Source organism: Anolis sagrei, chromosome 6 (assembly GCF_037176765.1).
Source record: "Anolis sagrei isolate rAnoSag1 chromosome 6, rAnoSag1.mat, whole genome shotgun sequence".
In the NCBI taxonomy this organism is placed as follows: domain Eukaryota; kingdom Metazoa; phylum Chordata; class Lepidosauria; order Squamata; family Dactyloidae; genus Anolis; species Anolis sagrei.
In genome coordinates this window covers 70460798-70478528 of record NC_090026.1, presented here as the reverse complement: position 1 = coordinate 70478528, position 17731 = coordinate 70460798, and the positions used below count along the sequence as shown (strand labels likewise).

The following is a 17731-nucleotide window of genomic DNA, read 5'->3' as shown; positions in this document are numbered from 1 at the left end:
CAGCCTTTCAGTGGAAAGTTGTGAGTGTTGAGCCAAGGCAAAGGCAGTGATATTGAATTTCCTTTCCCACCAAATTGTGTGTGTGAATGTGCCTTCAAGATCATGCACTTCAGAGAGTTTCCTTAAGTAAGGAATACTCAGAGTTGGTGTTACCAGTTCCAAAATGCAGCCTATACCTGTTATTCCTTGACAGTCTTCTATCTAAGTTGATCCTATTTAACTTCCAAAATCAGGAATCCAGTGCCTTTAGGTCATTGCCCAGTTCAATAGGATCATGTGTTTAAGTGCAGTTGGTTGACTATTTTGTTTGTTTGTTCATACAAGGTAGTAGTCTTAACCATATGCATCATTTGTGAGGCATGGCTGTAATTTACATGAGCAAAGCAGGGAGGCTATCATATCTACATCTGACAAGCAGGTGATAGGACATTTTTCTGCATGATTATCTGCTGCATGCTTGTGAAAAGCTGCCATCCCGCCACTTACCTGTGCTTAGATAACTTATGTCATGTGTCCAGTGATGTGCTCATATGACTTTTACATCAGCAGAATCAAGTGATGAAGCTCTTTTGGCTTTTACTGCTTTAAAATGCAGAGAAGCAGGTGGGTCTCACCCAATCCCACATCAAATGTAAAACAAAATTTTGCTCATAGAAGAATGCCATGGTTGGTGTGTGTGTGTGTATGTATATATACACACACACACACACACACACACGGATGTTTATGCAGCCTTCATGAAGCAAGAAAAGGGGAAAAAACCCTTATAACATACTTGTTTTTTTTGCATGATGTCCCTCTTAAATAGAGTGGGATATGGGAGAATATTGGTGCGTATGTGTGTGTGTGTGTGTGTGTGTGAGAGAGAGAGAGATAATCATGTTTAGTATTGCATTGTTTTTAAATTACGTTTTTGTTATTTGGGGTTGTGTCCTCTACTTATTTATTAAATTTATATTATTTCCTTTTCTTCATTATGGCATCCAAGACAATTTACAATTCAAATTAGAACAAAACATTGCTAAAATAGCATGTATGAAGAAAAATACACTAAACAGGCAATCCAATTGCAACATTTTAAAAATACACTGAATATGTATGTAAACTCTTTTAACTCGTAATGGCAGAAAACCTTTTAACAGGATACATTACATCCTGTTAAAACAGTTTTCTGTTACTACTAGTTAAAAGGTGAAGGCCTGTTTGAATAAAAAAGTTGTTGCCTGCTAGAGAAAAGCCCAGTATTATTAGGATTTTATAGTTTTGTAAAAGTTCTTTTCTTCCTTTGTTATATTTGTGGTGGATTTTTGTTTTATTTTTGTTTGTAGCTATTTTTTATAGTGGGAAGCAATACATTACACTGAAAGAATGAAGGTTGTGCTGATAAATTGGTACATGTTGAAATAGGGAGAACAAATGGGACTTCAAAACATATGGATTGCTACTTTGTGTTCCTCCTGGTATGAGACATTCCTGCTGTCAGATCACACAAGATACTGTTGTTGCAATTTAGTTGCGAGACTACTCCTCATTTGCTGAAAGATCTGTAGTAATGCTAGTTACCACCCCTTTAAGAGAATATAATTTTGATGAGCTACAGAGCTGCTGTGTACACAGTACTGGATGTCAGTTAGGTACCTGGAATGATACCTTAAGTTGCGTAGACTCCAAGTGTCTTTTCCAGAGAAAGAATTCTACTATTAGCAATAGCTTCAAGGTGGTGGTCATGGCACAGCTAACCACAGCATAAGACACTATACCATGTTGCCGAAAGTAGAAAGCTTTTAGCACAACCTATTAAACTTAACTTTCTTTTAAAAAATGAAACAAACTCCTACGTCTTCCTTAATAACACTGTTATAAATAGTGTAATTAGCCATTTTAATACATAATTATAACAGAACAGTCAAGGTCAATTCACATATCTTGCTTTTCGCATTAATCATGGTTTATCTCACAGGGAGTTTGAAGATCATTCCCAAAGGATTGTATCCCCTTTTATTACCTGAGATAGTGGTTGCATGATGGGTGGAGTGGAATGAGTCATGAATATCACTCCTGGGAGCAAAGCTTTAGACTGACATCTAAAAATGTTATATGCTCCAAACATTATGGTTTTTAAAGTTAGGCCCCTTCTACACAGCTGTATAAAATCCAGATTTCTTGATTTGAACTGGCTTATATGGCAGTGCAGACATTTATAATCCACTTTAAAGCACATAATGTGGACTATCTGCTTTGATAATCTGGAGTATATGGCAGTGGAGAAGGGGCCTCAGGCCCCTTCTCCACTGTCTTTATATCCCAGGATCTCATCCCAGGTTTTCTGCTTTGAACTGGATTATACACTGCCAGATAAACTGAGATAGGACAACAATCTGGGATCAGATCCTGGGATATAGAACAGTGTAGTCTAATCCCAGTCTAATTTAGGAACATTGGACTCTCCATTGTGCTCACTCAACATTTGACTCAGACCATTGGCTAGGCCAGGAGTTTTAAAACTTTTTCAGCTGCAGATCTCTTTTTGAATGAAAGCATTTATCATGTAGCCCCAATAATATATTATATATTTTGTATACATATCAATCATAGACAAACTTTTAGACCAACATCACCTTAGGGGCCATCCAGTCTAACCCCCTTCTGCCATTCAAGAAAAGTACAATCAAAGCACTCCCTCAGCAGTGGGAAGGAAATAAGGTTTTGGAAGCAAGGAAGGCAAGAGGGAAAGGATCTGACTGCCAGGGAAGGTGAGGGGAAAAACTGCTTTTGGGGTGAGGGAGGTGAGTCAAAAGACATTTGGTAGCAAGGGAGGAGAGGAGTAGGAAGGAGGAGGGAAAGCTTGAGGGGGAGTGGGGAGGGAACTGCGGAATCCCTCGATATGCTTCCTGTAATAACATGGCATCTATCTATCTATCTATCTATCTATCTATCTATCTATCTTGAAGCCATGTTATTAATATGATTCTGAATCTTCAGCCCACTTTCCCATGTGGTAGACCTGGTGGAAAAAGGAAATGGCACTTTGAGTTAGAATGACAGAGAAAACTGAGCTATTTCATGAAACTTGCAATCGTAAGCACTTGTCATTTGGTATTTAAAACTGTAGCAACATTAATGTGTGTAACACAAAGAATAATAGCTCAAGTCTGAGGCTTCAGATTCCATATTGTGGTATAGGCGCCTTTAAGCTCATCATTATCAAAGCAAGGCAACAGCTGGGTCCCAATGGGAAAAATCATCTTGTTTACTTTATGGTTTTTAGAATTTATAATAGGGCATTCAGAATGGACACAAGTTTAATTTCCCCCACTGCGACTTTTAACTACCATGCAGCTTCCCACATGAAACTAATAAGATACTTGTGAAATTGCAAAGTTCTGCCTAACAACTTGAGACAGATGGCCTAATTTAAAAAAAGAAAAAGGCATCTGTGTGAGTGCCCAAAGCTGCTTTGAAAAGGCCCTGTCTGCAAATTATAAAGCAGAAATGGATGGGTGTTGATATCCAGTTTCAGTTTTTAATGATGTTTCAAATAGACATATTTGAAACAACAACCCAGACATATTTCCGCTGCAATTTCCTACAGCCCTCCATACTTTATGCAATATATGCTTTTAGTTTTCGCTTCCATCAAAAAGGCGTGAGGTTGGCCAGGCGTGAACCTGAGAAATGTCAGACGACTTTAAACAAATCTCCAACCATCATACTGATGCTTTTTCATATAGTACATCTTCACAGCTTGATAAGTTTCTAATCTTTGAGTGTAATTGCCAGCATCAACTGTGCTGCTCAAAGCTGTGTTGGTGGTGCTGGGAGTTGTACTCAAAAGAGGAATAATTTGTATCTGTGGGTTTTAGAGATTCTTGACAGCAGTGAGAGGACTAACTGCACACTGGACATGGGGAGAGCATCCGTTCATGTCTTTCTTGGGCAGCCAGTTGTACAGGGTATTTGAGATTAAGAAGATGGTTTTATCTAAATGTCCACTGCTGTTCAGGGCATTCCTGCTACACACTGCCACCAACCAGATTAATAGATGACTAGATCTGGTTCTGCACACTGAGGCACACAAAAGGTGTTTCAAGTGATCTCTTTGTGCTAAACATCATATGTAGTCTAGCCTCCACTGTTTCATTGAGCTGCTTTATCCTTATAAATGAATGAAGTGATTGATGTTACTTGAGGAAGCTGCCTCTGGCATAGTCAGAGTAGTGCAGAGGAACAGTGATGAGCTTGACTATCAAAATTACATGTTAATACCAATGTTCAACTTTGAAGCCTAATGTGTGTAGTTTGTTGGGGAGTTCTTCTCTCCTAAATTAATTTAATACCATAGTTGAGGCTACTACTTTGTCCTGTATTTATTTATTGTGTCAGAAGCAAGTTTAGGGTACAGTTTAAATGCATTAAAAAAAGTGGCATTAAGCTAGCCACTTGGAGTGCCTCTGGCGTCACTGTGGGAAGGTCCTCCATTGTACGTGTGGCAGGGCTCAGGTTGCATTGTAGTATGTGGTCGGTAGTTTGCTCTTCTCTGCACTCACATGTCATGGACTCCACTTTGTAGCCCCATTTCTTAAGGTTAGCTCTGCATCTTGTGATGCCACTTTGTCCTGTGTCTTTATGCCATACTTCTGTCAAAACCATAGCCTGAGTTTTTTTTTAAAAAAATGACAGATTTTGAAAGAGACTAGAAGTATTTATTACACTGAAAGATGCTAGGAGGACACTTTTCACTATCCCTGTTCATTTATCCAGACCTGTATTTTTGCTCTATATAAACATGCTTTGGAGAAGTAATTGGTTTTGGCTTCACAGTGAGCATTTTTGTCATTGCACAAAGTGAGCAGCAAAGAGTTTTATGCTGCATTTCTTATGAAAATAGAGGGATGTTTAGAATATTGTTATTTATGAAGCATCCTTAAAACATTTGTTTCTGATAGGAAGCATCATCTGGGGGTTTTGCCCTGAAAAGATCTTTGTTAAAAGTCTGTAATGTGCAAGTGGGTCAAACACTTTTACAAGTTAATGGGAGATGTGAGCCTCAATGAAAGAGCTGAATAGGATTTAGCTGAGGCACTCCATGAAAGCAGGGAATCTGACAACCTTAAATTACATTTGATTGCTTCCAGGGCTTAAATCTGTTTGGCAAGGATGCAGAACTAAGCTCCTGAGATGATAAACCCCTAAGAGAAACAATCCGCTGCTATTTCTGGGTTCCTTCTATAGTTCTTTAATTTTATTTTTAGTTGCAGTTTATGTCAAGGCATGCTGAAAAATCATAGGGCATTCTTTTCTTTTCTTAAAAGCCTGCCGTACCTTTGCTCCTCCACAAAATCAGGGAGGCTGCACTATAATGGTGAGGCAAGAATCAAATGGAGCAAATGATATTTCAAAGGCATCAAAGAACAATACACAAGGGAAATTAAAAGAATAAAGCAAAGGAGCAGATAGAATAAGTTATGTGTTTGCAAAATATTAATATTCTATGTTTTTCATGTCACAATTCAAGTATTATTGTGCTTTTTCACAATCATAGCCCTGTTTCTTGTGTTGACATTTCTTCTTCCAGGATGTTAAAAATCAGTTAAATGAGTCAATTATATTCTCTGGAAAAAGGATAAAAAAAGATTGTAATTCCCAGTCTACTTTTATTAGCACAAACTTTCTATAGTTATTTTTAAGTGGGTTTTTTATTATTACTATATTGTTTCATCCAGAATATCATTTCTTACGGTAAGAGCAAGCAAAAATAGGTTAGATTATGTACAAATTCAGAAAATTGTTTTAATGGAAGGATGTACTACAAATAAAGTTTCTTTGAAAATTATCCTAGAACTGTAGGTTCAAATCCAGTCCCAGACCCAACTTGAGGAAACCCATTGAATCAACTGTTGAATCAGAGCTTGTGCAAATCCCATTGAGGCCCCTTCTACACAGCTGTATAAAATCCACATTGAACTGGATTATATTGCAGTGTGGACTCAAATATAGTTCAAAGCAAATATTGTAGAATATCTGCCTTGATATTCTGGGTTATATGGCTGTGTGGAAGGGCCCTGATTTGACTGGTCTGTTCTAATTGACATTAGCAGTGAGATTTAAGCCAGGGTTGGGAATCAGGAGGGCCCCAGATGTTGCTCTGCAACTTTCACTATTGGTTATGCTGGCTAGGTCTGCTGGGAATTGTAGTTTAACAACAATATTGAGGACCATGTAAACACCACTCCTGATTTAGGGCCTATCCAGACAGGCCCAAATGATGCCTTGGGCAAAAGCAAATTAATGTGAAGGAAACTAAGTTTTCCTAATGTCACTTTTCCACATCAGGAGTACTGTGCAGAGGGACCTGCACTGCCAGCAGCCCCACCCCCAAGTAAGTTTTATGGGGGGAAATGGGGGGCTGGGGGGGGGGGGTGGATGCCATCCTGGATCAATCTTTGGTTGCCCTGAGATGGCATCTAGCCACCCCCCAGGGAAAGTCTGGGGTTTAGGTTGGGAGTGGAGACAAAAACCCAGGAGGAAGCGGGTTATTTTAACCCACTTTCTCCCAGGTTCCTGCCATGTCTGAAAGGGCTCTTAGTTCAAAAGTGCCTGGAAATGCTTGTATGCATTAGTTAGGCAGAACTTCAACAATGCAGTTTGGCTTATTTGCAATTAGTGTTTTCTTAAATAGTGATTTGGAGGCTGCCATTTTGTTTCAGATGACATACAGGCAATCTCTAACAAGCATATATATAGGAAATTCATTTTATTGCACAGCTTTTTTATTCTTATGATCAGTGCTACAAATCCTCATTTTGGCAGGAAAGCAGAGACTATATAGATACAGGGAGATCTTGATTTATTTTAGAATTGTGTTCCTGGACATGTTAATGAAGGAAGCATTCTCCATATTGAGAGTAGTTGGAGAGGTGGGGTATATTTTGACAGAGTTGCAGTAGCTGCAATGTTAGCGATTTTACTCAATTCACCATCTGTTAGATAGAAATTTGAAGTATAAAACACCAGAGTTCACATTTTTTAGAGAAATGTGCAAATATTCTCCAGAGTAGGCAGAAGAGACAGCAACTGCTGATCCCAAGCGGATTCGGCTGGGTCAAGCTAGTTTGTCCTTAGATGAGAGTTTCTTGTCAGAGGGCAATTGGTATGAACTATGTTCTGCTGTTTTACCTTCTCTAATTGGCTTCCCAGGCAGATAAAGCATATTTGAAAGAGGCATTATATCTTCTGCTGTGCCCTATCCAGAAGGCTTACCAAGTTGCAAGCTTTCCTGCCACATCAGAACTGCAAAATTCTGCTTTCTTTCTCCAAGCCACCCTGCCCCCTGGCAAGGAAAATGAATCCCTTCCTTCCAGCAATGCCAAGACTACAGTCACTTTCTTCCTCATGACCACTTTCTTAATCTTTCTTCCCCATGCCCACCTTCTTAACCCAGGCAAGTTTTTTTTTAAAAAAAAACCAACACTTTTAAATTGCTCAAAACTCCATATGGTCTTGCCCTGTCTCCTCATGCTTCTTTTTCTGTTACCTCTCCCTTCTTGCTCTCCTGCCTTGCTCAACTGCACAGGTGCTCTGGAAAAGCTTTGCATTGTGGGCAAGAGTGTTGAAATTGAGATTCTTCTGCAAATAATACTTCTCTTGGATTTGAAATGATTCCCCTACCCTACTCCTACTTAGATGGGTCTTGTTGTGCCAGATCCCAATGACTCATCATAGTAATTCCTTTTATGTTGGTGCTTCGAATGGGGCAGCTGTCTAGCTGTTCTTGGGAGGCGTTGGCTTACCTGCCTGTTCCAAAGGCATAATAAAATGCATTTCTATTTTATCTTTGTATGGGAACTCTTTTCAGGTAAAATGCCATGTGTACTCAGAAGGAGAAGTACCCTTTTGTCCAGTGGGGTTTTAGTAACTAACTGTATGCTAACTAACTTTCGCCCTTCGATAGGTGGTTGTTGTAGTTGTATTTTTATATTGTACAATAAAAAGAACATAGACTAACAAAACAAAAAAAATGAAAACTTATACAGAAAATAATTTTCTAAACATTATAAAAATTAGAAAAAGATATAAAGAAAAGAAAAATAATATTGATTTCTAACATTCCTAGCAATAATTAAACAAAAGTAAATACATAGTTATCTCTTTTAATGATTCTGTGAGCCATCTTGGTCCCTAGTTTTTTGTATTTAGTTTTCTGTTTAACTGTTCTGTGACCCAGTTCTGCTAGAAGGGCTGTAGTTCTGGAAGGAAAATGGGATATATGTTGAATGGATGGATGCTTGGATGAAGGACATGCAGGTAGGAAGAACGGGTGTCAGCAGTGGGAAAGTTGAAACCAAAAATGGCTAGGACGTGAGTTGACAGTCAGTGGGACCGCTCCCATTTTCACATTTTCTGTTACCCCCGAATCCCTGCCACCCCATTTACTCTCTTTCCTTCTCTGCAGTTCTCTCCTCTTCTCTTCTCTTCTCTTCTTTCTCTCTCCTTGATGAAGAGGATGCCGTTGGATTAAGATTTCCCAATTCCCATTTTAATTGTTGTGCCAGGGGCATTTTGCAGAATAAGTAAAGCAAAATGAAGCATACGCTTCCCCCATCCTTTTTCTCTACTGTTTTAATGTCCTTAACATAAGTAATATCCCCATCAAATGTCTACCTGCTCAAAAGGAGTAAGGACGTTTTTGGGGTTTTTTTCAAATTTGGTGTCATTTTGACAGATAACCCATCTTGTAGGCTGCTTTTGATGTTCATTTTGAGCTAGGGTTTCTTCTCACATGGAAGTGATAAACCTCTCCAGATGTTTTCAGCAGCTTTCACAATCCTTTAGCTGAGTGAGTTGGGGCTTTAGGTGGCTGGGGTTCAAAATGTCCAGAGGTGCCTAATTTCTGCCTTTCTGTAAACCCAAGTGATATCCTGCACACTTTTTGGCAGCATTAGCTTTGGCACTGTTACCATTCCTGAAAAGTTTTCTGGAAACTCAGCACTATCATTTAGATACAACAGGAAAAGAATCCCAGCCAATTAAATTCCTGAAACAGGTTCATCACCATGAGCCCGAGGCAAAATCTGTTCAGCAATTCAAGAAGAAGTAATATTCTTCTTATGAGGGCAATCAGACATATAGGCACTTACATTCAAACTTCAGTTGATTATTTTAAAATTATATTTCTTTTGAGTCCATATTAGAAGAATTGAATTGGCATTGGACCAAAAAGTATTATCCTCAATCAGCAGAATAAATTACTTTGTGATGGATGAAAGCAAAAGGAATATCATAAATGCAGTGGTTAGTTTCAAGAACTTTTACTAACGTTGTCATGGCAAAGCATATTGTGAGCTGTTTCTATTGCTATAATGAAACATATCTCAAATGCCCTAACAGGAATGATCCCCGTACAAATAACTAAAACTGTTGGAAGTATTACTTAATGTGTTGACTAAAACAAAACTTTGAGTTCTTATGCTCCTTCACTAAACTTTTCACCTTTTCCAAAATAGCTTTCCAACAGATGAATTTGTTTTCATGTCTCTTCTTGATGCAGTGACATACTGTACCGCTTTTCCATATGTTGTCCTATTCCTGCTACTTACTATGTTTGCTTACTGGGTGAACAGATACCATACCATGGCTTGTTGTAAGAATTTCTTCTCTTCTAGTTAACTATTTTCATTTGGTATTGCCAGATATAGTACTAGCAAACATACAGACCCATTGCAACAGTGTTCACAAAGCTACTGGCTAAAATAAGGTGTTGCATTTTTAAACGCAGTTGTATTTAACCAAGGTCCATATTTCTTTTAAGATTCTTCATTCCTTTAAGGCTATGCCTGCATTTTGAACTTTTGTTAGGGTGGACAGAAGAAGAAAAAGTTTCCCATTGAATCCATAACCAACATGGGTGTGAGAATCATTCTGCCCAACGGCTGAGGTAGAGGTTGCAAAGGAGTCAAACAATTGCTGGATGAGGAAGCATGTATACTCAATGGTTTCCCCATATATCAGCCAAAATTTTTATAAAGGAGTTGTCTGGTGAAAAATTCAATGCCTCTTTACCTAGGGTTGAATCTCTCAATAGGTAGATTCTCTTAGATTCAACTAAAGTAGATTCAGTGAATTAATGGAATTACCAAGGTGTTCAGCAAGTGATTCAATAGGTCTGCTGTAGTTGGAACTAACCAACAGAATGCAAGATTATGTATATCCCTCTCACTGACCAATTGATCATGGATGTGTATGGAAGAAGTGATAATTGATCATAGTGAGCAGTACAAAGTATTTGCTAACTGGTTGTCCATGCCACTGATTTTCAAGCTTTGGATGATCTGATTTTTTAAATTTCAATTCCTACAATCCCTGATCATTGGCCATGCTGCCTGAGGTTTCTGTAAATTGAAGTCCAAAGCATCTGGAGAATTGAAAAGGTTGAGAATCCCTGGTCTGTATCATTAGTCCCCACATCCCAATAAAAAATTGATACATTCCAGGTACAAATGTGTGTTAAGGTAGGTGCCTGCACTGTTTTGGAACCATAGTGCTTCTCCAATTAAGAAAAAGTGTTCCTAGTTCAATGTATTGTCAAAGGTTTTCATGGCCAGAATCATTGGGTTGCTGTGAGTTTTCTGGGCTCTACGGCATGTTCCAGAAGCATTCTCTCCTGGCGTTTCACCTCTGAAGATGCCTGCCATAGATGTGGGTGAAATGTCAGGAGAGAATGCTTCTGGAACATAGACATACATTGTACAGAATTCTTTATTTTATCCTTATTCCGTACACAAGATAGCTAATGATTTCTCTTTGATTTAGAGTTGCATTATATCAAAGTTTTAGGACTGTTGCTGGACTGTTATTGTTGCTGGATGAAATTAACAGGAGGTACATTTTCAGGCCTGGAAGTCTAGATCTTACCACTTGACTTCCTGTGGCCCATTGGTACAAAGCAGGAGTGGGCAAAGCATAGCCCTCCAGACATTATCAGGCTGCATCATCCCCTAGTGATGGAGCCCCTGATGGTGCAATGGCTTAAACCCTTGTGCTGACAGGACTGTTGACTGATAGGTTGGTTGGTTCAAATCCAGGGAGCGGGATGAGCTCCTGTCTGACAGCTCCAGCTTCTCATGCGGGGACATGAAAGAAGCCTCCCACAGAATGATAAAACATCTGGGCATCCCCTGGGCAATTTCCTTGCAGACGGCCAATTCTCTCACACCAGAAGTGACTTGCAGTTTCTCAAGTCACTCCCGACATGAAAAAAAATCCCCGAGTGATCAGTCCTAGCAAGTATAGCCAGGAATGCTGGGAACTGCAACCACTGGAGAACTGTATTGTTACCCATTATTGAGATAAATGTTAGGCATTCTTGCAAATGAGGCTGGTTTCTCTGCATTTCACCCCTTCCATTTGGGTAAAAGACTATAGTGTTTTTGCCTACCATTCTTTATAATATGTAGTTGCCTCTATTGTTTTGAATCTTGGCTTCAACACTATGGCTGTTCTGTGGATGATTATTCTTCATAGCTAGCTATATAATTTCACAAAACTTTTTTTAAGTCAACCTTTGTAGTCCTTGGAGAAGTGCAACATATTAGACATCCAGCAATAACCGTCTCCTATTTTTAGATTTGTTCTGTTAAAATCGCTGAGGGCATCCAATCAGCTCTTCCTTATATACGAGCACTGGTGCCAGGTTGCCATCTACCATTTAGATGAATTGATCTCTCTTTCACTATGCAGTGCTATAAATCCTCACTTGGCAATGCTGCTTCCTTAAGAACCCCGTGGTTTCAATTAGTCAGTTCAGGAGCCCAGCCACAATCTTATTTCTGTCCCTTATTGCTTTCTTTCTGCAATGTTTTGGAGTATCCAATTACATGAAAGTGTTGTCAGAATTAATATGGTTATTATTGAGAAACAAAGTAGATTTCTTGAAGTTTGCCAAGTGGCGTTTTAGATCAATGATGATCAGATACGGTTCTATCTTTCCCCTCTGTTTATATTGTCTGATGAAGCACTCATGCTTCTGTAGAACATTATTGTAAAATGTGATTATATGAACATTAACTTAGGCCATTGGTTATGAAAGATCAAATTCATAAAGACAGAGAAGTAGGGCACTTCCAACGCTTGGTCAAATATGAAGGTTGTTTATCACACACATGTTCTAATTGTGAGCTACTCGGAAGCTAGGAAGAATCAGATTTTTAGTTCAGATCTCACACCTCCCATTATTATAGTTGAATGACACACATCTCACGATGGTGGCTCTTGCATTTTGAATTTTAGTGGAATAGTTGAAGCTGTCAGATATAAATCGGTTTACAGAAGTTCTAACTGCTTGAGGAGGGCATAGATTGTCATCAGTGTCAGATGATGCAATATAAATTCTTGCAGGTCATTCCTTCACAAGGTCAAGCAAAGAGGACAGTTTGCATAGAGGGAGATAGGTTGATGGCACTAGAACAATGTTTGCTTAACAGTTGACTAACTTGCTACTTAACGTTGCATAACTTAATGCTTTGTAATGTTTTCAACATTCCAGAGCTAGTTTTGTGTGGTTTTAAATGACACATTTTCTGTGTTCTCTTTTCTCTCTCTCTCTCTCTTTTTCTCCTCCTTGTAGCATCAAGCTTTTGGCCGTGCAAGAGTTGGTTGACAGAGATGCACTGGAAAAGGTATTTAAAACTGTTTTTATAGTAATGCAAATCTATTCAAGCACAACTCTTACATGAACACATGAATTCCTTATTCATTGTGACTTGTGTTTTCCTTCCTCTGGCTCCCCAAATCTTCATGTTTTCTGCTTCGTTGAGTCCTTTCACATTATGTACTTGGAATACTATGTTCCCTATTTAACTGCCATGGCAATATCCCATAGAATGCTGAAATCTATAGTTTGGTGAAGCAGTAGCGATCTCATTGAGAATTGTCGATGCCCCTCCCTAAAGTAGAAATTCTATGAGTCCTGATGTTAAATTGGAGTCATATCTGTGTAATGTGCAAGTGGACATGACAGCAATGACTTTCCTCTTCTAGTGTTCTCGCATTCTTATAAGCTACTAGATTATGTGTTGTACATCTGCATTTTTTAATAGGCTGAGATTAGCCCTGGGGTCCGGATAGTACAGAAACCAACAATACATTGTCAGATGAATTTGGCAGTAATGTCTGTTGCTAAACTATAGTGTATCCAAGTCTTCTATAAGCACCAAGCTTTCAAACTTTGTGTTTTGTTTGTTTGTTAAAAATGCAATACAACTGTTTGGTTTGCTCCTGACATGATAAATAAATAACCAACCTTTATTAATACTGTTCAAACATGGTAAAAAAGAACATAGCCCTTGTGTTGGAATTGAAACTTAAAACCTGTTTACAGCTTTACAATGTATTTACAGCAAGTAGTGACATTCTCTTTTGTAGGAAGGTTCCAACGGCCATCTCTTATACTACATAACAACTCCCTGTAAAACAGATTTTTTAAAGAAAGTTTTTTGCGATATGACTGTTCTTGTACATGAAAAACAATGTGTTTGTTCAACTGGGTGGGTGAAGGAATAAAGAAATTCACCACGGGCTTTCAATCATGCAAATCTTAGGGTTCTGTAAATTTTCTCTTCATTTCCTGATATCTGTGGCTTTCTTCTTATATGTGGAAAATAATTGAGAGATACTGTGAGTTATGAACATAGAATCTACAACAAAATGTTACACTATATCTTCATAGAAATAATAGAGGTTCATGGTCCTGGCCAACCAGTTACATTTTCCTCCAGCCAGCCAGGCTATCCCACTCCACCACCCTCACGTCAGTTTTCTTTTCTAGCAATGACTCTGAATTTTCCATGGCTCTTGGGAGTGCTTAGTATGTTTTTAGCTGGTTTTTGGCTAGTTTACATTAAAAATCGTTCTTTTACAAAACTAGAGGAATTCTTTAGTTCTCAGTGGCCCATTGTGACCTCATTCCTGTTAGCGCTCACAAGCTGAGTTGGGTAAATATATCCAAAAATTAACAGATGTGTATAGGTTTGCAAGCCAATATGATATGGTTGTTTTAATGGTGGAATAAGAATCTGGGAGTCCAGGGTTTGAACCCCTCTCAGATATTGAACTCCATTAGTGTGCGATATTCTCCTTCAGCCTGCTAAACTTTCCTTCAGCCTAAAGAAAGATTGTGGCAAACTTCTTAACAAATCTTGTCAAGAAAACCACAGAATAAGTTTGCCATAAGTAGGAGCCAACGGAAAGGTGTAATTTTGTGTTTATACAAGTTTATTTGTGTTTCTGTTTCATCAGTCCAATATAGCATTTCCTCCTGGCCTAGCTGGCAGATTCTACAGAAAATTTCCGAAGTGTAGCATGCAATGCATTTGTAATGGTTTCCTGCCCCCACCCCCATTGGTGTCAGAGTACATTTCTACTTCATCTGTATTTCTCACTTTTGCAGCAAAACAGACTGTCCATAACAAGACTAAGAAAAAGGGAGAGTTGATTATTGTTTCCCCTTCCCAGTTCTTACTTTTAAGAGCCCCCAGTGGCGCAGTGGGTTAAACCCCTGTGCCGGCAGGACTGAAGACTGGCAGGTCGCAGGTTCAAATCCGGGGAGAGGCGGATGAGTTCCCTGTATCAGCTCCAGCTCCTCATGCAGGGACATGAGAGAAGCCTCCCACAAGGATGATAAAAACATCAAATCATCTGGGCATCCCCTGGGCAACGTCCTTGCAGACTGCCAATTCTCTCACACCAGAAGCAACTTGCAGTTTCTCAAGTCGCTCCTGACATGACAAAAAAAAGTTCTTACTTTGCGTCTTCCTTTACTTTGCATTGACTTAAATGCAAAGTTGTGAATTTTAATATTATTAGTGATGTACTTTTCTGTATTTTATATGGCAGTGTAGATGGGGTCTTGGTACCACCATTGAGGTCAGTGGATTTTCAACACTTTCTAGTACAGATTTTCTTATGAATATCAAGGTGTTCTAGAAGAGTTTCTCTTATAGCACAGTTTATAGAGGTTTTGCGCCAACATCAGTGACTCTACATTCAGGGAGGAGGGGAAGCATTATTCTCAAGCAAGGATGCATAAGAGGCGTCATTTGCTTATCTGTGTCTTGCTCAAAATGATAAAAAAATTAAATGTTACTTAAGGTGGAGTTGTGTAGTAAAATTCTTATCTGAATCCACCTATTTGTGTCTCTTCCTATTTATAAGCACCCTGGGTTGAAGTGATGTTGTCTTACCAGATAATCTGTACATGTCCAAAGTTCAGCTACAATCTGGAAGAATTTTATTTCTATCTTTTTGATAAGATTATTACTGATAGTAGTTAATTCTCCTAGTTAATGTCAGAGCGAGAGAGAGAGAAATGAAAGTGAAGGTATTGTCAAAGGCTTTCATGACCAGAATCACTGGGTTGTTGTAAGTTTTTCCGGGCTATATGGCCATGTTCTAGAGGCATTTTCTCCTGACGTTTCACCTGCATCTATGGCAAGCATCCTCACTACCTCTGAGGATGCTTGCCATAGATGCAGGCGAAACGTCAGGAGAAAATGCCTCTAGAACATGGCCATATAGCCCGGAAAAACCTACAACAACCCAGAAAGTGAAGGTGTTACATTTTACTCCAGCAAAATCCAGGTATATATGTCATGGAGAATAATCCAACATCCAATGCACATGTCAGTTGGTGTCCCCCCCCCCCCCCACACACACTTTTTTCTGAACAAGTTTAAAGCTTGAAGCATACGATAGAAACTCAGAGTTTGGAAACATTGCAAATGCACACATCAGCTCTAGACTTGTGTAATTCACTTAGCTTGCTTGTTTTGTCTAGCCAAGATTAATTGTTAAGCCATCCAGCCAAAACTAACTGAATTAGTACACATTGTTTTTGATTTGTGCAATTTGCTAGTTTATTAAAGTTGATGCATATTGAAATTAATTAAACCAAGTTGACCTCAGGAATTTGCATCGTTGCAAGTTTGCATAAATTTCCCATTTGAATTTAACACTTTGGCCTAAGACTTTTCCTGCCAGGAAATAAATCACAAGAGTTCCACCAGCTGCTATTTCATCATAGATATAAAAAAAAAACTGAGGACACTGTTTTGGGAAACAATAATATCAACTTCTACCCTTTTGTTTCGCAAGTAGATAGAAATCCTTTTCTAATATTTCCAGTTTTTGAATTTATTTTGCATTCATTAACAAAGGGAAATAATCCTCATTTTGAGGGAGCCAATTGTGAAAAATGATTTAAACAACTTTGTAAGATAGAATACTAGCCAAATTCCTGCTTTTTAACATTTCTTTCTAGCAAGATTTTTAAAACTTTTGAGTAGGAGCAGAGTTGGGGGAAGTTATGTTTTGAATTAAAACTCCCAGAATCTCCCAACTAGCATTGTGTGTTCAGGTGTGAGATATGTTCTGCATATAAGACCCAAATGCCAGGCCAAAAGTTTATTTGGTGACATGTGTGTACAAGATTTGTCCCATATATGGTTCTGGATCCAAGAATTGACCAACCTGCCTGTTGATCAGTGAACCCACAGATCTGTAAGGATGGCAGGAGCAGCCATCTACCTCCAAACTCCAGCTGATAAAGAAGAACAGTGATGGAAAATTTTAAGCATTGGGATTCTTTGGAGAGTTTGGAGGTAGATGGCTGCTCTATCTTTTCATGAGGATATTCTGGCCACCAGAGAAGATGTTGCTTCACCGTCTATTTGTGACACTGATGAATTTATTTATTTATTATTTATTTATTTATTATTTGCATTTATTGACCGCCACTCTCAGCCCGAAGGCGACTCGTGGCGGTGTACAGAACACAGAACATAAAGACAACAGTTACAATAAATCAGAGTCAAACACACATCTTACTAACAACAACTAATTAAGCTAAAAATCCGCTTCGTCTTGTTTAGGTCATAATCCGTCTCGTCGTCTTAGTCCATTCCGGTGGTCATTCCAAAACACAGCACTTAATTGAAGGCCTTTTCAAAGAGCCAGGTTTTCAGGCCCTTACGGAAGGCCATGAGGGAGGGCGCCTGTCTAATTTCCGCAGGGAGGGAGTTCCACAGCCGGGGGGCCACCACCGAGAAGGCCCGTTCTCTAGTCCCCGCCAAGCGTGCCTGTGAGGCAGGCGGGACCGAGAGGAAGGCCTCCCCGGATGATCTCAAGGACCTCGTGGGCTGATAGGCCGAGATGCGGTACTCAAGGTATTTTGGGCCGGAACCGTTTAGGGCTTTGTAGGTTAGCACCAGCACCTTGAATTGGGCCCGGTAGCTAATCGGCAGCCAGTGGAGCTGGGACAGCAAGGGCGTTGTGCGCTCCCTGCGTCCCGCTCCGGTTAACAACATGGCTGCCGCGCGCTGGACTAGCTGGAGCTTCCGGGCCGTCTTCAAGGGCAGCCCCACGTAGAGAGCATTGCAGTAGTCGAGGCGGGATGTGACCAAAGCGTGTACCACCGTGGCCAAGTCAGACTTCCCAAGGTACGGGCGCAGCTGGCGCACGAGCCGGAGCTGTGCAAATGCTCCCCTGGTCACCGCCGAAACCTGGGGATCCAGGCTCAGCGATGAGTCCAGGGTCACACCCAAGCTGCGAACCTGCGCCTTCAAGGGGAGTGCGACCCCATCCAGCACAGGCTGTAACCCTATACCCTGCTCGGCCTTGCGACTGACCAGGAGTACCTCTGTCTTGTCTGGATTTAATTTCAGTTTGTTCACCCTCATCC

At 39.7% G+C, this 17731-nt stretch overlaps 1 protein-coding gene across 1 annotated transcript in view; it reads left to right on the top strand.

The window, feature by feature from the left end:
• The window catches only part of EEPD1 (endonuclease/exonuclease/phosphatase family domain containing 1), a 65966-nt gene that overhangs the window by 31136 nt on the left and 17099 nt on the right, over positions 1-17731 (top strand). Inside the window, exon 2 of the mRNA XM_060781619.2 lies at positions 12623-12674. Coding sequence (XP_060637602.1) covers positions 12623-12674 — 52 coding nt within the window. The remainder of the gene's footprint in view (positions 1-12622; positions 12675-17731) is intronic.